This window comes from Lynx rufus, unplaced genomic scaffold (genome assembly GCF_022079265.1).
Source record: "Lynx rufus isolate CCGP_SWC_20201006 ecotype Redwood Valley unplaced genomic scaffold, mLynRuf1.p SCAF_15, whole genome shotgun sequence".
Lineage (NCBI taxonomy): Eukaryota > Metazoa > Chordata > Mammalia > Carnivora > Felidae > Lynx > Lynx rufus.
In genome coordinates this window covers 43,766,726-43,790,224 of record NW_025814829.1, presented here as the reverse complement: position 1 = coordinate 43,790,224, position 23,499 = coordinate 43,766,726, and the positions used below count along the sequence as shown (strand labels likewise).

At 36.4% G+C, this 23,499-nt stretch overlaps 1 protein-coding gene across 4 annotated transcripts in view; it reads left to right on the top strand.

The window, feature by feature from the left end:
- The window catches only part of RASAL2 (RAS protein activator like 2), a 357,686-nt gene that overhangs the window by 120,612 nt on the left and 213,575 nt on the right, over nt 1-23,499 (top strand). For 2 of the 4 annotated variants that reach the window (XM_047076951.1, XM_047076950.1), the window contains exon 1: nt 1,431-2,321. The exons of the other annotated variants lie outside the window; for them this stretch is intronic. In XM_047076951.1, coding sequence (XP_046932907.1) covers nt 1,724-2,321 — 598 coding nt within the window. In that variant the 5' untranslated portion in view covers nt 1,431-1,723. Of the gene's footprint in view, nt 1-1,430; nt 2,322-23,499 lie in introns of those variants that run through there. 4 annotated transcript variants of the gene reach the window in all.

Below are 23,499 nucleotides of genomic sequence, written 5' to 3'. Positions count from 1 at the left end.
TGGGGGAGAGGCAGAGAGATAGGGAGAGAGTGTATCCCAAGGAGGCTCCATCCACACTGTCAGTGCAGAGCTTGATGCGGGGCTCTATCCCATGAAACCATGAGATCATGACCTGAGCTAAAACCAAGTGTCAGGTGCTCAACCAACTGAACCACCCAAGCACCCCTAGAACATTTTAAGATGTTTAAAAGAATAGATAGTGTACAAGGTACCTGGGTGGCTCAGTCGGTTAAGCGTCTGGCTCTTGGCTTCGGCGCAGGTCATAATCTCATGGTTTGTGAGTTCGAGCCCCACATTGGGCTCCAAGCTGAGAGTATAGAGCCTGTTTGGGATTCTCTCTCTCCCCCTCCCCTCCACTCATGCTCACCCTCTCTCTCAAAATAAATAAACTTAAAAAAAAAAAAGAATAGATATGGTACTAAATTAACTATTTCTACAGCAATGAGACTTCGTGCGAGAACTGTTCTTCATTGTACATGTTCTACAACTACATGAATAGTTTTTTTAGTTTTCCAGATGAGATTATTTTTTTCTACAACTTGCAAAGTGATTTGATTGCCATGTTATAAATCTTTTATTGGTGGTCTAAAGTCTGTCAGGTTTTCCATTTGAAACCCCTATTTTCAGGAGCACACATTTGAAAAAAAAAATTAACCAGCCAGAAACTTGGCATTCATGATCTTGGTTCACTATAAGGTACTTGCTTTAACAAAATTTTAAATAGTCAGCTTTTTTTTTTTAAAGTTGTAAGCAGCACAGAGAAGAGTAAAGGAATTTCTTTGTTTAAACAGGGAATATTTTTCCAGACAACTTATCCCAATTAAATTTACAAAGCAAACTTTCCCCTTCTAGAAATCATTTAAGTATGTATGTTCCTATGTTCTATTTCCCACAAGAGACTACCTCAAGACTTTGCTTTTACTTTGCTATAATTCATAGCAAATATCCTTGATCCCTGTTCTCTTTTCTGTTCATTTATGCTTTTAAAATTCTCCCTAGTATATTTATTTATATTTAAAATGGCTTTAAATTTTGGCATTCTTTTTTTCATTTTTCCTCCTTGTAGTGCCTCCTTGAACAAAACAGTATACGCCTCTACCTATTGGTTGAAAATCAATATTAATTTTGAGAGAAGATGTGGTATAAATAGCAGTGATTTTCTTGAAATTAAATTTCTGAAATACAGACTTTAAAAACTCTTCTGAAGAGTCGACACTTAAAGGGCAGGCTTTGAGGCAAGTTTTCTTTCTTCTTCCGTACAGTGTGGATGTCAGCTTGAGTACTTTCACAATCTGTTTTTAACCCACTGTCATTTGCATGGTGAACACTTAACTGCTATTGGTCCAGAAAGGTGTTTGTGGGTTTTTTGTTGCTCTTATTTCACTTCTTATTTTCTTTAAAATCATTTCCTGAAAACTTAGTACAGAAATGTAACCTACTGCAGCAAGCGAGATGATCTTCTGGAAATCTTTACTTTTGCTTCACTCTGAGGATAATTTGCTTCAGGCAAGAGATTTTTGGGTGCTGCTGAAATTTCGGAGATCTGGGAAAATGGGGTAATAACATGACACCAGCTCTTAAGCAGCAACATCTGCTGTGGTTCAAAGCCACACAAAGAAAGCTGCTTAAGCAGTTGAATATTTTGGACTGCACGGACAAGTGTGGTTCAACTGCAAAGACTGCAGAGTGGAGGAAACTTAAAGTTTAGAGAAGTTGTTTAAAAATGGAGTCGTGGAAGATGAGCATCTTTAAGAGACAAACATCACCTTGTCCTCCAAGCTATCGAAGATCTTTGTCAGAACCTGCTTATGCAAATTCAGAGATAGGAACAAGCTTAAAGAATTATCCTTGGCGTGGTCCAGTGAAAAGCAAGAGGAAGAAAAATGAACATGCTGTTTCCAACCTAGGAAAGCCACTGGGTGCTTATCGGTGGCAAACACATCCCAGCTTTAGGTGGAAAGGGGGCAAAAGGGAGAGATGGCAGACTAATAAAGGAGACTTGGATGAACCACAACAAAAGGTCGTGCCACAGATGGTTGGTAATAATGCTTCTTCCTCTGCTAATGAGGTCCTTGGAACATCAACAGAGAAGCTGAACCTGGTCAACACCCGGTCACTTCGGGTTCCATTCACCAGATCTATTTCCGAGCCAGAACCCCGCTGCAGTATCAGATTTGGTAGACCGTGGCCGACTTCAGTGAGGTCAGAGGAGTCTGAGCAGCAGGGATATTTCATCCGTGGCATTTTTTCTACTCTTTCCAATGGCTTCTCCAGGATGCTGAGTTTAAGAGGAGAATCAACCAATGAGCCAGTAAGAGAAGGTATATTGTGATGAATAAGGGTTGAAAAGGAAGGGATGGCTCAATTTTAATTACTATTGAAATTTTAATTACTTGTGTTTTATAATAAGATAAGCCATTCTATTTGCTCATTATGAAGCAAATTTAATATAATTTTTAAAAGTGATAAACACTACTACAGAAATCCTCTTTCAATGAATGATGGCAAATAAAAGTAAAAAATGGATTTGGTTAAATTAAGGAATTTTTTATGTTGTACTCTTAAATTCTGCTATGGAGCCTGTATAAAAGGTTTTTGTTTTGTTTGGGGTTTTTTTTGGTAACCCCTTTTTTAAATCTCCATTGATCTACTTTTGCAAGTTAAATGCAATTTAGAGGAGAAATAATCAAATAATTTCCTCATGAGAAAGTTGAGAATTAAACAGAATTTCTATTATTATCCCTTCATAAAAACTGACAGATATTAGAACTATTTAGAGCAGAACTGTATTGACAGCTTTTATTAGGTTGGAATTATGATTTGCTTATGTCATGAAAATACACAATTTGAATATGGAAGCAAGAGATGCAGATCTTCAACTTGTTCAGATGACAGTGGAGAAGTTTGTGTTTGATTCATTTCATACAAAAGAATCATCAGTTTTTTGTTTTTTTTTTTTTTAATCTCATTTAGGACTTGTTTAAATTTAAAAATGTTTTCTATTGATGGTAGCATTGTTAAATTCAAAAAAAAGAACTCCAAGTTTTATCTGATTGCCTTGGAAATGATTGACCTTATCTGCTGAACTATTTCAGTTGTGTGTCATGACCCATATTTGTTTGTTTGTTGTTTTTGGAAACCTCAGCACTGACTCTGATAGTATCTCCATCCAGTTGAGGCCATTTTTGGACAAGCTCTTACTATTAGAAAACTTTAGCTTATCTTTCCTATAAGGTTGACCATATCGTGAAAATTTAAACTCCTTAGGAAATTATGGGAATTGTTGAGGAATTTTGTTGTTGGAGTACAGTCTAATTTCTTTTAAAATGAAGATGAAGAATGCAAAAGGGTGCCATATCAGTGAAAAATTAAGTAATTTTCCAAATATAGGTGTGACAATGATTCATTATTCCTCCTAAACCTTGTCCTCCCTAGATTTTCTTTTGCTTAGTGAGTTTTAATGATACTGTTAAGTTTATCTGTTTGCTTCTTACCCTTGGCTTATGAATAATTACCAAGAGTAAAATCTTGTTGCTGTACCTGTATTAACATTCCATTAAAATTTTTGAAGGACTAGGTTGTTGGGTTTCCTTGGACGCCAGTACGTGTGTTTCCTTGTTAGGTGATGACAGGATGATGTAAAGGCGTGTCAAAGGGAATTAAGAGTTTGTAATAAATTCTTAGAATAGGTGCTTCTCAAGGGTTAATATGTGTGCAGTTGATAAAAGAAGGCTAGAGGATTTTGAGGGTTTGGGTTTTTTTTTTTGTTTTGTTTTGTTTTTGTTTGTTTGTTTGTTTGTTTTTTGTCTTCATAAAGATTTTGGGCTTTTGTAGTTAACTTTCGGTTTCTAGTAAATTTGCCAAGCTGTCGACTGCCTGCTGTGTGTCATGTGCTCAAAGACTTCCCTACTTTTTATACATTTATGGTTTACTTAAGGAGATACAAAGTATTCCGTATTTATTATATTCCTAATATATTTCCTAATACTCTTTATCACTTATAATCACAGAATAATTATGCATAAACAGAGTTTAAGGTGCTGTTAATAAGGGATTTCAAGTCAAATAATTAAAGAACCCTACACAGTATTGTCTCCAGTCAGATAGATCAGCAATTTTTATTAAACAGTTAACTGTGATGTCCCCTACATGCTTTACCAGTGAAGATTCAAGCTCTTAAACCTGAAATGTGCTATTTAATACAAAGATTGTTGCCAGTTCTTGTCTAGAGATCTCTTTTTCTCTGTGGCCCGTAGCTTCTACCCAGCGTAGAGTCTATGTCAGTGCTTTTCTAACTTTCTGTAATCGTTAACCTTCCAGCCTTGCTTATTCCCCATAAGAGAGAGTATGATTGGCCCAAGAGACCTGAATTCTACTTCCATCTATGCCAGTTATCTTCTGTGAAATTTATTCACTGAATCTCTTTTTACACTTTTGTGGAATGGTAATTCCTTCCTCACAAGTGATAAAATTTGAAAATGCTATGTATATTATTTATTCACAGATGGCATATAAATGAAAATTGTTCTGATCAGAGCTGCTATTGTGGTATCGTAGCAAGGTATGGAATATTAAACCATAGATATCTTTAAGACTGTGTTAAGGAAATAAATATATTTCTTAATTTGAAACTCACTAGTGTTTGTTACTTTTCTTATTCAATATGAACTGCAAGAGGTGAGAGGCATTAAGTAATGTAGTGTGTATTTAAAGCATTTAAATGTATTTAAAGCATTTGGCACATAGCATTTGTTCAATATATATTAGATCTTGTTTCTGTTAAGAAAGTGAAATTACACGGATATAGTTTTTTAAAAAAATAGGGAGGAGAGGGGCACCTGGGTGGCTCAGTCAGATGAGTGTCTGACTTCGGCTCAGGTCGTGATCTCACGGTTCATGGGTTTGAGCCCCGCATTGAGCTCTGTGCTGACAGTTCAAAGCCTGGAGCCCGCTTCAGATTCTGTGTCTCCCTCTCTCTCTCTGGCCTTCCCCTCAACTCTCTCTCTCTCTCTCTTTCTCTCAAAAATAAATAAACATTTTAAAAAGTTAAAAAAAATAGGGAGAGAAGGAGGATACCTGATTGTTGAGTGTTGTAATTGACAAATGTAAGTAAATTGCAATGTTCTAGTCTTTAAGGAATTTTTTTTACATTTATTTATTTTTTGAGAGAGCACAAGTGGGGGATGGGCAGAGAGAGAAGGAGACACAGAATCCGAAGCAGGCTCCAGGCTCCGAGCTGTCAGCACAGAGCCCGACGCTGGGCTCGAACTCCCAAACTGGGAGATAATGACCTGAGCCGAAGCCGGACCCTCAACCAACTGAGCCACCCAGGTGCCCCTGCACCCTAAACCCTGTGCACCTGAACTTGTTCTGAGCATAAACAAGGAATAATTTCTTGTGCCATAGCTGACTGTAATTACCCTCATGCTTAAAGCAGTGAAATATGTCATTCTCAGGGTCTCTAACCAATTTAGGAGGGAGAAGCTGAAAGGCTTCAGTGATATTCCATGCTCAACCCTCCAGTTGTGCAATAAATATTCCTTTGTCTGATGTAGGTCAGATAATATGTAGGTCAAATGATACAATGTAAAAATGTAACTTGTACTTTTTATGTCTAATTGTAATTCCAACTGCTTTGGGCTCATGTCTAAGAATGGAGTTTCCATGTTTGCAGTAGTGGAAGTAAATTGAAACACTCAATAAGAGAGGAATAACCACAAACCCATTATAGCATATCAAATCAGCAGACTATCATAGGGCCTACATAGTTGCTACTTACTAGCTGTGTGAAACTTAGAAAAAACTATGTTATTGTAAATGTGCATGGGATGTAAATTCTAAGTTACTGGGAGGCAATTTCATTCCTAAATTCTTTTTCTTCCTCTGTCAGTAGGTAGAGATAGGAATGAAAGCTTTAAAAAAAAAAGGTAGGAAAGGAAATTAAATTTACCCTATGTAGTTCTTCTTTCTGGTTATAGTTTATGTCTTGTTAAACTGACATTATTTATGATGTTACAGTAATAAGACTATCCTCTCTCCAGTGTTATATTTTTAAAGACCTCCTAACTTGGGAATTAGAAGACTTTATTTTTTTTCTGGATAATTTTCTTTTAATATGCTCATTCAATTTTTAAAAAGTTTTTCATAAACCTACTGGGAAGGACCTTATACACTAACTCAACAAAGGTTTATGGAGTTCCTGAGACACTGTTCTTAGTGCTTAGAATATATAGCACATTATTTTATCAAGTAACTAACAGCTTCCTCACTTATTCTAGGGAATCATTAACCACATTAGAAAAACTAAAAATACTGTAATTTCATAAGATATACATCTAATAAATAGTGGTGAGGATTAGTTAGTATAAGAATTTATACAGTGTTTCAGATGTTCTCTACAATTGGACCTTTTATTTACTTATGAATTAAAAGAGATGTCTGTGCAAAATACAAAGAAATATGTTCCCTTTCTGACATCTCTCCTAAGGATTGCTGCATTTCAGCAATTTTGTGTAACACCTACCCACATATAGTATTAGCTATTAATATTTGCTATTAATTAGCTATTTTAGCTATATATATTTTCAGTATTAATATTTGCATATTAATACATACCAAATTATTCCTTTCTGCATGATTTCAGCATATGTTTAAAATCTTCTGAGTGTCTCTATTTCTGTTTAAAAATATTTTCCTGGGGCACCTGGCTGGCTCAGTTGGTTGGGTGTCCGACTTCAGCTCAACTCATGATCTCGCGGTCCATGGGTTGGAGCCCCACATTGGGCTTTGTGCTGACAGCTCAGAGCCTGGAACCTGCTTAGGTTTCTGTGTCTCCCTCTCTTGTGCCCCCCCCCACCTTCTCTCTCTCTCTCTCTCTCTCTCTCTCTCTCTCTCTCTCAAAAAAAAAAAAAACATTTAAAAAATTTTCCTAGAATTTCTCTTATTTCACAGATTTTTCTATTTCTATAGTCAATAAAGGTTTTTTACCCTACAAAATGAAATAAACTTTTCTCTAATTATAAAAGTAAAAAAAAGCTGTATAAAATTTTTCGGACAAAAATATAAGGAAGACCTTTAAAACGGGTCATAATCCCTAAGGATTTTAATTTTAATCAAGCAATGAAAATTTAAATTTTTTTTCAGGTACCAAACAGGTAGATGATAGCTATGTAATAGGCTGCTTAGTCCTTATGTTGGAGTTAGATCTGGGGTTAAATTCTGGCTGTCTTTTTAGTTGCAAAGTAGACATAACGTCTCCAGTTCTATTTTCTTTATAAGAAAGTAGAACTGTCCCCAATGGACAAATGTATGTTGTACATACGTACATATATACACACACATTTTCTTTATGTGTATGTCCCTACACACAATGGAATAAAGAAGAATGAAGCCATAAAGCCATGAAGAAGAATGAAATCTTGCCATGTGCAACAACATGGATGGAGCTAGAGAGTTGAATGCTAAGCAAAATAATTCAGACAGAGAGACAAATACCATATGATTTCACTCCTAATGTGGAATTTAAGAAACACACACACACACCCACAAAAACAAGCAAAGGAAAAAATAAAGGAAAGAGAGACAAACCAAGAAATATACTCTTAACTGTAGAGAACAAATTGATGGTTACTAGAGGGGAGGTGGAGTGGGGGAGATGAGTGAAATAGGTGATGGGGATTAAAAAGTACACTTATGATGGCCTCTGAGTAATTCTAGAATTGTTGAATCACTAAACAATATAGTGAATACTTATATAGCACTGTATTTTTATTGGCATAAAAATTAAAAACTTAATTAAAAAATGAAACTAGAGCTGTAATATAGATGCTGTGGAGTTGTAACAAGGATTAAATGAGATAGTATGTGTCAAGTGCTTTGTCTACCTTGTAGTCACTTTAAAATAAAAATCATCTGTTCATGAGGACACATCCTGGAGTCTCCTTGGAGTAGACTTAAGAATGTTTCAATCCTCATTTTACATTTATAAAACATTTCTTAACATAACCAGTTTTGTCTAAGTGATATTTTCTAAATGTGTTCTCAAATTCTGTGAGTACTTTATTTTAGCTTTGTATTTACTAACTGCTTAGTTAGTAGAAGAACCTTTGCAATTTTTTTTTTTAACGTTTATTTATTTTTGAGACAGAGACAGAGCATGAACAGGGGAGGGGCAGAGAGAGGGGGAGACACAGAATCTGAAACAGGCTCCAGGCTCTGCGCTGTCAGCACAGAGCCCGACGTGAGGCTCGAACTCACGGACCATGAGATCATGACCTGAGCCAAAGTCGGACGCTTAACCTAGTGAGCCACCCAGGCGCCCCTGCAATTTTTTTTACGATATGTAGACCTCCTAACTAAGAGCAGTGTTGTGTGTATGTAACTTCCATTTGTTCATGACTTCTTTAATTTTTCCATTGGGACTTTGCAAATGTTTTTAATAAAAGAAAAAATTAACCTTCACACATTTTATTGTACTTGTGATTGAGCTCTGTTTTTATTGCATATTTTACAGTTAATTTTAAAGATGATAAAAAGTATGTTGATTTTTGTACTGAGCTCTGGTTTATTACTGATTGTTCATCTGATATTTAAAATCAGCATCCCTTATTTTAGAAGCAGAATATTTTAGGGGAAAGAAGATTAGTCTTTGGAGACATGAAGACCTGTTTCCAAACTCTTTATATGTCATCTATTTGCGTATAATTCTTGGTATGTTATGTTTGACCTCTCTGAGGTTATCTTCCTCATATTTAAAATAGGGCTAATACCTGTATTGAAAGAGTATTACAGAACAACATAAGGTAGTTGTTAAGAATTGGAAGTTTTCTTCAGGTATACCTGGGAATAAACCTGTCTTTAAGAGAATGATTAACACCAACTTTAGGATTTACCTTTGCTGGGGAGAACGAAGGGGATAGGGAGGGAAGTGTTGCATGGGTCGATGGAAGTTACTGGCATTGTTTTCATTAGGGATCAAATTATGGTTTCACCGATATTTATGGTAATACCACAAATAAGTAGATGAACGGATGAGTTAGGTAAGTTAAAAACCAGGTCATGCGTGATCCATTTATAACAATGGGTCAGAATGAAGAATGACCATTAAAATGATTAAAAATATTTTCAAATTCTGGCTCTACCACTCATTAGTAATGGGACCTTGGGCAGATTACTTTATGTCTCTGAGCCTCAGTTTACTCATTTGTAAGATGAAGTAATACCTGCTTAGTAGGTTGTTGTGACGATTAGATGAAATGGGCTGTGTAAAGTCCATAGCACAGTGCTTGTCAAGTAGTGAGAGCTCAGTAGAAGTTACTGCCCAGGGATGCACTGAGGCCAGCTTGCAGAAGCCGGTCGATTGTTGTGTATCTATTCCCAGTGGCCCAGTAGTGACACTGCGTTGATACCTTCAAATTAACCACCATGGTGGGGCTGTTAGCACCTCGGAAATGTTGCAGATCAAACGGTGGTAATGGGGGTGTGTGGTAGTGTTTCAGAGGTGGTAGCTGTTAAATTTAACATACCACTGGTAACACCTATTATTGTTTAAATCTTTGGAGTTAATAACCAGTATTACACAAAATAGGATTTTTGACTTTAGTTTTAAATATGCTGCTTCTCACGTTAAGAAATTTTATATTTAATATTTTAGAGTATTAAAGTTGAATACTGAGTTGTATTAAATTGGCATCTGTTGAGATGTATTTTTTTTTATCATTCATATTCCTATTATTTTGCTAGCATTGAAGTGTCTGGAATAACCTATGTATGGTACACAATTATTTTAAGGTGTTTTTTGCTGAGGTATGCTAGCACTTTTTATTTAGATCACTTTTGTTTTGTTTTGATAAGTCATCTGTAACTATGCTCCTACCTCTGAGATTATGCAGTAATTTTTTGGGGTCCTATTATCACGTGATTTTGAGATCAAAACTGTGTATGTTTTTAGCCCATTGAATAAAATGTAATCCTCTTCTAAATTTTAGAATATAAGTAACACTTCAGAAATAATCTGTAGTGAATTCATTCATGGTGCCTTTATTATTTAGCAGTTTTACTTTAAAATGATTTAAAATTTTACGTTCACTATTATTGACAACTTTTTCTGCTTGTTTCATTTACTGTGTTATGTTTTTAAAATTATTTTCACCTGGATTTTTAGTTCATTAGTATGTGCTACGTTACCTCCAATGCTAACAAAATTTGTAATTATTTTTGCCTCAGATTTAAGTAAATCCAATTAACATAAAATTCAAGCTAATTATTAGGTACAATCACACACAAAAAAGAAAAAAACAAACTAACTTGAATATTTTAGTTTATTTCCCTCATTGAATTTGTATCAAAGTCTCCAGTGAAGCTATTCTTAAAAGTAAAATTTTCTTGTCCTTTTTGTCTCATGTTTAAATGATCAGATTTCACTCTTTCCATGTGGTTTTGCAATTTCTGAGCAATCTGACAAATAAAATGAAAAAAATATGTGCTTTATGTGGGAAGACTTTCCTTAACAAATAACTGGCTGGTTTGACTTCTCAGCTAAAACAAAGTTATTTAACTTATATTCACCAAGTCAGTAAACTGAGAAATAAATGTATAAGAGAGAGCCAGTATCCTAAGTAATAAAATTTCTTAGCCTATTTATTTATTTCCCTATAAATAAATGGAAATATTCTAGTCCATTCCTAAAAAAGATTACTTAGCTGCTGTCTCACCTTCTGGCTGCCAGTATCTTTTTTCTTGCTAAATTTCTAGAAATTTGAGTGGGAGAGCCTTTCATTACCAAATCCTGAGATAATCAGAAGACATTCTTCATTGAGGTATTAGGTGCAAAGGATTCAACCCAGTGTGGTCAGTGGTAGTTAATGATGACATCAACCATAGAGTAGTTTTTCTAGACTATGCCTAATAATCTGAGTGCAGAGCCACCCCTAACCTAGGATGGAATTTATTTCTTCAAAGGTATGTAATCTGGTGGTCTGCTTAGGGGCCTGATGCCACAAGCTTGTACCTGTCTCTCAGCTTTAGAATTTGTTATTAATCTCAGTTACCAAAATCGGAGATTCTGATGTTAGAGCCTGGGCTAAAAACCAGTAGAATTCTCAACCACTCTAAAACTTGCCTAGTTATCCAACTAATATTTTTTTAAATGTTTATTTTTGAGAGAGAGAGCGCAAGTGCGAGCGGGTGTGAGCAGGGGGAGGGGCATAGAGAGAGAGGGAGACACAGAATCCGAAGCAGGCTCCAGGCTCTGAGCTGTCAGCACAGAGCCCGACAAGGGGCTCGAACTCACGACCCGTGAGATCATGACCTGAGCCAAAGTCGGACACTTACCGACTGACTGAGCCACCCAGACTCTCCTCAACTAATCTTTTTTGATATATGTTGCAACTGGGTCATTTTTTTTTACTTCTCAAGCTTATAAAAATTAATAATCCCTTGTTTTTCAGTTGGTCATGGTTTTCTAGTGAAGTCTTAAGAAGGCAAGCAAACAACAATAACAAAACAAAAAGGATTTGTTTTTAAATATTGTGATTAATAAGTTATTTCACTGGCTGAAACTTTATCGTGTGATTTACACTAGACACTAGGTATCTCTGGCATTTATCTTGGAGCAAAAATGTCTTAATGTAACTGGATCTGGATCTTCAGTTTTGAAGATCCCCCTTCATCACCAGCAACCAAGGATGATACAGAATGAACATAGCCCATTATCCATGTTTTGGTAGTTTACAACATGGAGAGGAGGCAGATATGTGAACAGATAAATAATACAAATAATCCCTGACAATGTGTCATTTGAAATAGGTTTGGGTTAATAGAAGTCTCCCAAGTTAAGGAATTAGGGGGTAATTTAGACCCAGGGAACAATGTGAGTGTCAAAAGTACATCCAGCGAATGGTGAGAAGTTCACAAAGTGAACTGTGAGGAGGGTGGAAATATGAGTACATGTGACTCCAAAGGAAAATGAGTTAGTGTTTGAAGAATTCTGTGCTGAGTACCAAGCTCACGATTTTGGATTTCAAACGTAACAGAGATTTTAAAGTAGGGATATAAGTTTGATTTTTTAGGAAGACAGTTTAACGATAGCATGGATGATGGGCTGATGATGGAGAGATACAATCAAATTGTGCCAGAGTTTAAGTAAGGTGTGATAAAAGCCTGAGTTAAAAATAAGTGTCAATAATAAATGAGGGTATAGGAGACTCTTAAATACAGAGAACAAACTGAAAGTTGATGGGGGGGGGCCAAGGGAGAGGGGAAAATGGGTGATGGGCATTGAGGAGGGCACTTGTTGGGACGAACACTGTGTGTCGTACATAAGTGATGAATCATGGGAATCTACTCCTGAAGCCAAGAGCACACTGTTTGCACTGTATGTTAGCTAACTTGACAATAAATTATATTTAAAAAACAAAAAAATAATAAATGAGGGTAGAGGTTCCAGTAAAAAGACCTTTCTGAGGTAGATTGTGACAGAATTTCTAGAGTAAGGCAGAAGGCAAATAAGGGTTCAAGGTTTATAGATTTGGAAAATTTGTACCTTTAACTGAATTTGAGAATAAAGAAGTGGAACATTTCAAAGGGGAAGTCAGTGAACGTGTGTTTAGTAATTTCTATATGCTTGGTTTTTAACCTCTGAGTACTTTATATGCATTTATCTGGTTTAATCCTCTGAAAAATCCTGTGAGGTAGTTGGAGTTATTTTTCTTTTAAAAGTAAGGAATTAGAGAATCAGAAGGGTTTGGGTACTTCTCTAAGACTGCCCAGCTGTCTAGGTTTCTGTAACTTCAAGCCCTTGTTCTTACCTCTCCATTTCATGGCCCTCTTTTGAGCATATGATGTTTGAGAGGTCTTCAAGAACCTGGGAGCATCTGTCCGGTGAGCACTGAGGAATAATGGGGCAGCAGTTCAAGAGTAGAGATCAGTTTTCATATGAAGATAGACATTTGGGAATCATGAGCACATGGACACTGAAGCCACAGGAATGGATGAAATCATTCAGGTGGGAGTTGTAGTGTGGGGGTAGTGAAATTGTCAAGGTTAGCACCCTGATCTTGGCACATCTGGCCATCTTATTCCAGGCGAACCAGAATCTATTAGCAAAGCCACTCAACTTTTATGATTATAGATTAGGAGTTTACCCATTGTGGTGGCAGGCTTACTATTCCTTCTTTTATACACACACACGCACACACACACACACCCCTACCTTATTTATTTTTATTTAAAGCTTTACTGAGATGTAATTTACATACCATACAATTTACTCAAAGTATATGACTCAACTGAACTTTTGAATGGTAGCAACATATACCTACCATAAAATTTACCATTTTAATCTTTTTAAGTGTAGTTTCAGTAGAATAAGTATATTCACATTGCTGTACAACCATCATCACCATCCATCTGGGAGTATTTCATCTTCCCAACCTGAAACTCTGTATCCATTGAACAGTAACTCCCCTCTCATCTCTCTCCCCAGCCCCTTGTAACCATTACTTTCTGTCTGTGTTAATTTGACTATTCTAGGTGTCTCACTCATGTGGAATCACAATACTGTCCCTTTTGCACAATTTAGTTGTTTTTAGTATATTCAAAGTGTTGTGCAACCATACTGCAATAAATCTTACAACAACAAAAAGAAACTGTACTTATTAGCAGCACTTCCCCATTGCCCACTCCCCTGCCACAGCCAGAGGTAACCACTAATGTGCTTTCTGTCTCTGTAGATGTGCCTAAAGATTTCATATAATGGAATCTTATTATGTGTGGCCTTTTGTGTATGGCCTCTTAATTAGCATAATTCTTTCAAGGTTAATCTATGTTGTAGCAACTGTCAGTACTTCATTTCCTTTTATAGCCAAATATTATTCCATGATATGGATATACCACATTTTGTTTATATATTCATCAGTTGGTAGACATTGGCTTGTTACACTTTTTGGCTATTATACTGCTATGAATGCTCACAAACAGGTCTTTACATGGGTCTGTGTTTCACTTGGGTATTTACCCTTCTATTTTGTAAAGGACCTATACTACGTCTAAAATAAGGATGTGGTGTTTTGAGACTTTAAGTCACATTCGGTTTTCCACTTGTTATCTAAACATGTTATAGTCTTGCTATTTTATTCATGCTTTGTGTTCATTCAATAAATGTTTGTGAAGATATTTATAAGATTTTAGTCTTAATTGAATACGTAGTTAACAACTTCCTACACCTGGGTTTTTAAGATCAGTGTGATCTAGCATTTCCCACTGGTAGCTTGATTAATGAACATGGCGATTTGTCTTCATTGCCAGGATGATTGTCATATTTTTATATGCCTGAGGCAGTTGTTAGTCAATTTCTCATGCTCAAGGCTGGTATATCTTTGTGAGGAAGCAAAGAGAAGAGTGAGATGAGTAATGTCTCTGAATCTATGATTATGAAACCATATCCATATGAGTATACAGGTTCTTAGTGACTGAGCTTTAGTCAGTAAACCACAGGCATTTTTTCCTGTCATTCTCATGTGAATTTTCTCATTGATATATCCTTAGTTTGTCTCTTAGTTTCCAATATATGGATTTGATGATGATTATTTATTCACTTATCTTCACAAAACAGAAATCTTGTGTTTTGTCCATTTTTTGAGATACCGCCACCAAAATGTCAAAATAGTTTGAGGCTTAAGGGATACCAATTCAATTATAACTTAGCACAGTATATAACCATAACCTTGGCCAAAATAAAGGGTATTTTGGATGTTATGTGTGTGGTTTGTTGTTCTGGAGAAAAGTGGTATCTGGTGGTTAGAACATATGAGTTGCTGTCAGCATTTGTGGGTTTATTCCCAGATCTAAGCTTTTTTTTTTTTTTTTTTTTTTTTAAAGAGAGGGAGAGCCTATGCCTGGTATATGTTTAGTACTCAGTACAATGTTTTATGTACTATAGATACACTGTAAATACTAGTGAAGATTTTATACTACTGGCAGAATAATATACAACAAAGTACTGACAGTATATGTAAGATGATATATGTAAGATGATAGCTGGTCATGAGTATTTGGTGATGCCATTCTTCAAGCTTTCTTTGAGAAAGGCATGATTAACATTCCCAAGTAGTAGTGATGGTATTTTAAGCAACTTATAATGAACATTTTTTATTCAAAGTGTTTAGACATTACTCTCTATCCGAGGGACTACTGAAAACTCTACCAAATGGAATTCATCCATTTCACAGTAGTACTTGCCAGAATCTTAGAGTAAGGAACATTTTTAAGATTGTGTGATGATTCTAATGTGTGGAGGCTAGGCACTGATACTCAGTATTAATGTTTTATTTACTTCCATCCACTTGACTGCATCCTAAGCCAGGAGTTTTAAACAATAAGTCTTCTTGTAATATTACTGGTCTTTGAGTTGGATGGTGTTCTGCCCTTAAAATAAGGTAATAAAGGCCTCTTTCTAGTTTACTAAAAACAGCTGGATGGCATTTAAAAATTGTTTTCAATTTAAAAGTTTTTAAATATTTCTTAACGTTTTGGCCCCTGGCTTAGTTTATAATAAGATATAAAGTATTGAAATTAACTCAAATTTATAGATTTGATTCTTTTATATTTAATAGTAACTTGTTGAGTTGCTTTTTGTCCTATGAATTAACTTTAAGGCATGGCTTTCCTTTTCTTTTTTTCCCCCTTCTTCCAAGTTTCATTTAAATTCCAGTTAGTGTATACACTGTATATTAGCTAACTTGACAATAAATCATATTTAGAAGAAAAAAATAAATTTGTAGAGCAGGAAAGTAAGGAGAAAAAAATAAATTCTAGTTAGTTAACATACAGTATAATATTAGTTTCACATGTAGGATTTAGTGTTTCATCACATACAACACCTGGTGCTCGTAACCGTAGGGCGTGGCTTTTCAAACAATGTTTTATGAATACCTGTTGTCCACAGTGACCAGGGGTTGGTTGCTAGTAGAAATCATGATTGTAACCGGTTTATTAATCCTCTCTAGTCTTTATTCCAATTTATTGTATTGACACTTATGCTTCACATATTGCCGTTAATCTCTAATTTGGGGTTGTATTCCTTTGAATAATGCTTTCCTGTTCCTGTTCTCTGTTGAATTCTAAATATATCATTTTGTTCAGCCAAAGGGAATTTAATATTTTCATCTGAATCCCATTTCTTTGGAAGCCTAATGTTCATTACATTTCTTTTAAACAGTGAGGAATATTCATTGAAACCCTATTATTAATAGGACCATTTTTGTTATTTTTAGTCAGTTTTCTTTGTCAGCATTAGATTTTTTCAAATATTAGATGCAGAGAGACCTTTTATCCAAGAGTAAATAATATTAGAAAAATACCACTTTAAATAACTTAAAGCAGTTGCGAGAATTTCATATTAAATAATGTATGTATGTGTGAATGGAGGGGGGGAATAGTGGATGATTGGGAATTTACCTTGAAAATCATGAGATGGGAATTTATGGAAATACACTTTTCATTTTAAACAAGATTTGGGTTATAATTGCAACTATGCACTAATTATTAAAATAAACCAAGAACTAAACGTGAAATTTTGTTTGGAATATTTTTTCCAAACAAAATTGTGCGAATGCGGGATGACATCCTTCGCGTTTTATTTTTGCTGCGCAGTTACTTTGTTGCTATATGTGTATGTTGTATGTGTGATATATATGTGTGATTATACATATATAATCATTAGAAGAATCTATTCTTTCAGGGCTCCTTTTTAAAATTTATACCTATTTCAATTTATTGGAAAACTAGACCCTTCTGTTATATTCTATTGCTGCATTGTTCTAATTTAACAACATAGTTTTTTTAAAAAAAATTTGTTTTTAACATTTATTTATTGTTGAGAGACAGAGACAGAGCAAGAGCAGGGGAGGGACAGAGAGAGAGGGACACACAGAGTCCGAAGCAGGTTCCAGACTCTGAGCTGTCAGCACAGAGCCTGACGCGGGGCTTGAACACACGAACCGGGAGGTCATGACCTGAGCTGAAGTTGGCCGCTCAACTGACTGAGCCACCCAGGCGCCCTTTAACAACATAGTTTTAAAGTAGAAGTGTAAGACATAAAGCACGAGGTAGAATTCTGGGGAAAGAGTAAGTAGGTTATAATTCATAAATAAAATGAAATAGGATGAGTTTATGAATATATCTGAATATTTGGTTTTGATAATCATGCTTCCCTCTGGAGTGCTATGTTTTTAGTACACATATATCCTAAATAAGTATTATTAATGTAAATTGTGTCTGTACTTGGGGTAAAATACAGAGTGCTGAGTAACTCTATTAAAGAATGAAATGCTATGTTCAGATATCAAAAGATCTCCAAGCTATGTTATAAAAGAAGCGGCAAAATTATTGCATATTTGGGGGGTTCTTTGTAGTTTTCAGACCCTTTACATGTCTTATTTGCTAATAGGTACATTGTGGAGAAAGTAATAAGTTTATTTTATGTATGGGGAGAAAAACTTTATAAGTGAGGATGAATCTATTTCCAGAAGGAAAACCTCTTTTCCTCTTTTAAGGCAGCTGTGGATTTGGAATGAGAGATGGGAGACCCTGAGTGAGACCTAAATATTCTACCAATCTACTACTGTTCTTCTATCTGTACCTTAATTTAACTAGAATAAGTTGAGTCTTGATCATGGATAAGATTCAGGAACTTATACTTAATACTTTGCCTTCCTCTGCCAGAGATACGGCAAGGGTTACAATGGGAAAAGTGAGCAAAGGATGGCAAGCCATCTACCAATGTCAGTGCAGTATCTTGTATGACTTTACTTACCCTTCATTTGGCTAGCTGTTTGCAGATGATAATACAGATGAATTTTTGCCTCCCCCGCCAAACACATACACGTATGCAGAGAAGTAGAAGCTATAGTTGGACTGCTTAGTCTGTAAAGTTCTTCCCAAATGAAGATGCTGTGTTCTCTTGCTATGGTGTTTAACCTTGAGCTCTTTCCTCAATTCAACTGGCCACTCACTCGAGGAGCACCGTCCAGAGCTCCAGGATAGAGAATGTACCTATTTCAACCACAGGTTTGTTTCTTAATTTGCTCACAGCGTCTTCAAGTGTGTGAGTTTGTATAGTTTTCTTAGTGATTGCTCTAGAGCTATTACAATATTCGTATGTGACATCACACCTTACTGGTTTCAACATTTTACCACTTTGAGGGAATGAGTATAGAAACCTTTTCTTCCATCGAGGTCCCTTTACCTTTCCCAGTGTAAAATATCATTGTCTTGAGTATCAGATGGTATTGAATTTTTGCTTCAATCAATAAATATATATAAAACTCATGAGAAGGATAGACTATAATATGTCCCTATATTTTTGCTCTTTCCATTATGTTTTCTTCCTTGTTGATTCTCTAAAATTCTTCCTTTTCTCATTTTCTTTCAGTTGGAAGAACTCCCCTTTGTTGTTCTTTAAGGGTAGGTCTGTTAGTGAAAAATTGTTTTAATTTTCCTTCATCTGAGAATGTTTTTATTTTCCCTTTATTTTTCAAGGGTAGTTTTACCAGGGACAAAATTTGCAGTTAACACTTTCCTTCTTTCAGCACTTGGAAAATTTTGTCCCACTTGCTTCAGGCCTCTATAGTTTCAAATGACAGGGGCGCCCAGGTGGCTCAGTCAGTTGAGCATCCAACTTCGGCTCAGGTCATGATCTCACAGTTCATGAGTTCGAGCCCCGCGTCGGGCTCTGTGCTGACAGCTCAGAGCCTGGAGCCTGCTTCAGATTCTGTGTCTCCCTCTCTCTCTGCCCCATCCCCACTCATGCTCTCTCTCTGTCTTAAAAATAAATAAGATATTTTAAAAAAATTTCAAATGAGAAATCCACTGGAATTTGAATTAGTGTTCCAACTGGGGAACCGCTTTTAAGATTTATTCTTTGTCTAGTTCTCAGAAATCTTGGATTTCTTTGGGTGTATCGTATGTGGGTCCACTCAGCTTCTTGAAGGGTGGTCTTGGGTCTTTTGCTTACCCTGCTGGGAGGTCTTCAGCCATTAATTGTTCAAATGCTCTTTTATTCTTATTCTATTTCTCCTCTCCTGGGACCCCAATGATATGAATGTTGGATCTTTTAATATTGTCCTGCAGGTCTTTGTTCTTTGTAAATTTGTTTTTTCACTCTGTTGTACCTCTGTTGCTCATATTTAGTAAATTCTGTTGATCTGTCTTCAAGTTTACTGAATCTGTCTTCTTTCATCTCCATTCTTGCTGCTCCAGCTTTTTATTAATATTATTTCATTTTTCAGTTCTATATGTATAGTTTTTTTTATAACTTCTGTTTCTTTGCTGTGATTTTCTATTTTCTTAATTTGTTCCAAGAGAATTTCCAGTTGTTTGTGAAGCACTTTATGATGGCTGCTTTAAATTCCTTCTCAGATAATTTAAACATCTGAGTCATCTTGGTTGATTGTCACATTCAAGTTTGTGATATTCCTTTTTCTTGGTATTGCATGGCAGATTTTTTTGTTGGATCTTGAACATTGAGCTATTGTGTTAGGAAACTAGGTCCTGTTTAAATCTTTTATTTTAGCAGGCAGTTACCCTATTTAGGTTAGCAAGTAGCTACAGGCTTTCTGTTAAAGGGTATGGTTCCATTGGCAATTTAAATTTCACATTCGTTGCAATACTGTTCGGTCTGCTCCATTTATCTAGACTTCTAATGGTCCCTGCTGGTGCTGGGTGAGGGATTGAAATGAACTTCCCCAGAATAAGCCATCTATGCCCCTACGAGGGGGAAAGTTGTTTCCAGCCCATGGAGACAAAGAGGCTTTCCAGGCTGGGCCACTGTGGCAAGATCCCTCTGCCTGTAGGAGATGGAAAACAGTTCCCAGGCTGGGCCCATGTTGTGGTGGCACCCTCTTGCCAGTGTGTCGCCATGGGGAAGAGGAATCGCATGTCTGGAGGGGAAGGGGAGTGTTCCTCTTGGCTGCTCGGCAGGCCTCACTATCGATGCTCTCTTACCAATGCTGTCAGGCTTGCCTCGTGTTGTCAAAAGAAATGAGTCTCCCGAGGCCACTTTCTGTTGCTAGGTTTGGACCAAGGCCTGGGTCACCTTCTTCTCTTGAACTAGGGGCTATAAGATGCCCTGCCACTTTGTTCCTCCAGTGCTAGGGCCCTTAGCATGTCAGCCTTATTTCCATTTTCAGAGCTCTGTGGCTGCCTTTTGAAGTTCGAAAGTTCATAGTTTTAGCAGGGGCAATAGGAAGAACTGAGCCCATACCGTCTTGTCTGGTCCACGACTTTTTCTTAATCCTTTGTTACTCATGTTTTCTTTAGAGAGACTAGTTTGTCGTCATCCATGTCAATTTTCTACAGTTGTTAAAATATAACTCTTCTATTACCCTTACTTATCATAACTTTTACATGGGATCTGAGCTCTTTTCCAACATAGATCTCACTAGCTTTATGAAATTCTGTCTCACTTGGAAGACTAGCAATTTAACTCTGCAGTTATCTTGTGCTCATACGCTATTCGGCAATGAATAACAAATGTTCAGGGATCGGTAGTGTTCAAGTGATGATTGATTTTTCTAAGGGGTCAGTTTTGTTTGATAAACTTTAATTCTGTGTAAAAATTTACAACTGTGAGGATTATAGTGAATGTTTGTCTAAGTAAAAGCCTTCCTAGATACCTGTGTCCTTATACTTTATAAACTGTTAACATTATTTTGCAATAGAAAAAAGCCTTAGAAGTCCTCTAATCAAAGGGCACTTCAGTAAAATAAAGTCAAGAGAAGAGAAAACATGCCTAACATCAAGATGACCTTGTAATTTGTAATTTAAAGAGAGAGGCTGGTGAAGATCTCAAGGGGCACCACTGACAGTTACTTAGGGACAACAGGTGTGATCTGGGACAAGTGGTCATTCTGCCTAGGCCAAGCTGCCAGTAAGTACAAAATCGAGTTTAATGAGACTCCAAATTTTCGGGCTCAGATGTAGCATCTGACTGTGGGCTATAGATTCAAACTACTTTGATTCCAATCCTGACTTTACTAACAGTGTGACTGTGATCAATTTACTCAAATTCTCTGAGCCTTAGATTCTTTATATGTGATATGGGAGTAATGATAGTACCAACCTCACAGGACTGCCGGGTAGTTTAAATGAGATTATGCGTGTAAAGCTCTTCATAGAGTCAGTCAGTGGCCAGCACTTAGTATAAGCCCCATGTTTATTGGTGCTATCATTACTGTTGTTGTTTATAAAATCCTAGGTTAATGATAATGGTTAAAAGTGAGGGCTCGTTGGAATGCCTGGGTGGCTCAGTAGGTTAAAGTCCAACTTAAGCTCCAGTCATGATCTCGCAGGTCATGAGTTCGAGCCCTGCATCGGGCTCTGTGCTGACAGCTCAGAGACTGGAGTCTATTTCGGATTCTGTGACTCCGTCTCTCTCTGCCTCTCCCCCTCTCGTGCTATGTCTCTCTCTTTCAAAAATAAACATTAAAAAAAAAAAAAAGAGCTTGTAGCTTTAATGTGAAATTAAGAGTCATTATGGGGTTCTATTTCTGTTTTGCTCCTGGTTCACGCACTGGTCTCTTTGGGAAATTCCTTAACCTTTTTGTGTTTAATTCTTGCCATCCAGACCTAGATGGATCTTGCCATCTGCTTCCTTCATGGAAGATGGTAAAGAAAATTTTTGAAGATGCTTTGAGATTTGTGGGGAAAAAGATGCTATATAAGTTTATGGCTTTATTCATCTCTGCATTGACATTAACGTTCTCATTAAATATGTATACAGTTTTTAAAAATTTTTTTTTCAACGTTTATTTATTTTTGGGACAGAGAGAGACAGAGCATGAACGGGGGAGGGGCAGAGAGAGAGGGAGACACAGAATCGGAAACAGGCTCCAGGCTCTGAGCCATCAGCCCAGAGCCCGACGCGGGGCTCGAACTCACGGACCGCGAGATCGTGACCTGGCTGAAGTCGGACACTTAACCGACTGCACCACCCAGGCGCCCCAAATATGTATACGGTTTTTAATCAGCATAACTAGTAGTCCAAAGTTACTATATATATATATATATATATATATATATATATATATATAATGTGGAAGTGTTGATACTTCTGTTAGAACATTTTCTTTTGTGTTTTCTGAATTTTTTGAAAATGTTTATTTTTGAGAGAGAGAGCACAAGCAGAACAGGGAGAGAGAGAGTGGGGGACAGAGAATCTGAAGCAGGCTCCATGTGCTTGACAGCAGAGAGCCTAATGCGGGGCTCAAACTCATGAACTGTAAGATCATGACCTGAGCTGGAGTCAGCCACTTAACTGACTAAGCCACCCAGGCATCCCCTTTTCATCATTTAAAAAATGTAGATCTTTGATGCCACATTATATTAGAAATATACGTAAAAATCAGTATGTGTAAATTATAGATACTGATTCATAATTCCTGATTTTTCTACTTAGTTTTAATTAAAATGTAGTTTTGATTCTCTTTAAAGAAACCAAAAAGGAAGAAGGTGGTGACAAGGAATGGTTGAATAATTAAAAAAAAAATTTTTTTGGGGGGGGCGGGGTTGACAGAGTGTGAGTGGGGGAGGGGCAGCAAGAGGGAGACAGAATTCCGAAGCAGGCTTTAGGCTCTGAGCTGTCAGCACAGAGCCTGACATACGGCTCGAACCCACAAATTGTGAGATCATGACCTGAGCTGAAGTCAAATCCTTAACTGACTGAGCCACCCAGGTGCCTGGCACCTAAATAGCTAAATGTTTTTATTAGATTCAGAGTCAAATGGTCAGATCAGAAAACACATGTACAAAAAAAAAGTTTCAAATGTACCAAATTGGTTTCTCATTGGGGTGCAGAATCAATGCTAATTTATAATTTTTTTAATAAAGGAAAAATTTTGTTATTCAAGAGAATAAAGTGCTTGAAAACTCACGTAATCTAAAAATTAATCTCAGGGTTTTTTTTTCTAAAGATAATTTCCATATAATTTACTTTGAGATTATGATTTAGTCTGAATAATTCTTTTATTTCTTCTTCTTCTTCTTCTTCTTTTTTTTAATGTTTATTTATTTTGAGAGAGAGAGTGCCAGCAGGGGAGGAGCAAAGAGAGAAGGAGAGAGAGAACCCCATGCAGGTCTGCGCTGTCAGCGTGGAGCCTGATGCTGGGCTCCATACCACAACTGTGAGATCATGACCTGAGCTGAAATCAGTAGACGCTTTTCCGACTGAGCCACCCAGGCACCCCTGAATAATTTTTATTATGAAAGTAATTCTGAGGCATTGAAAGAAGTACAAATTTGAAAATAAAATTAGGTCAAAAATTATATCCTAAACCTATGACGTGTTGCATTTTAAATGTAAAGAAATAATAAAAAATCTAGATATTGGTTATGAATATTCAAATAATTTACTTTGGGATCTTGCTATTCACTTATTGGGAAGAGAATGTTATGCTAGGAATATCGTACCCCAGTGAAAGGGCTATATGAACAATAACATGTACA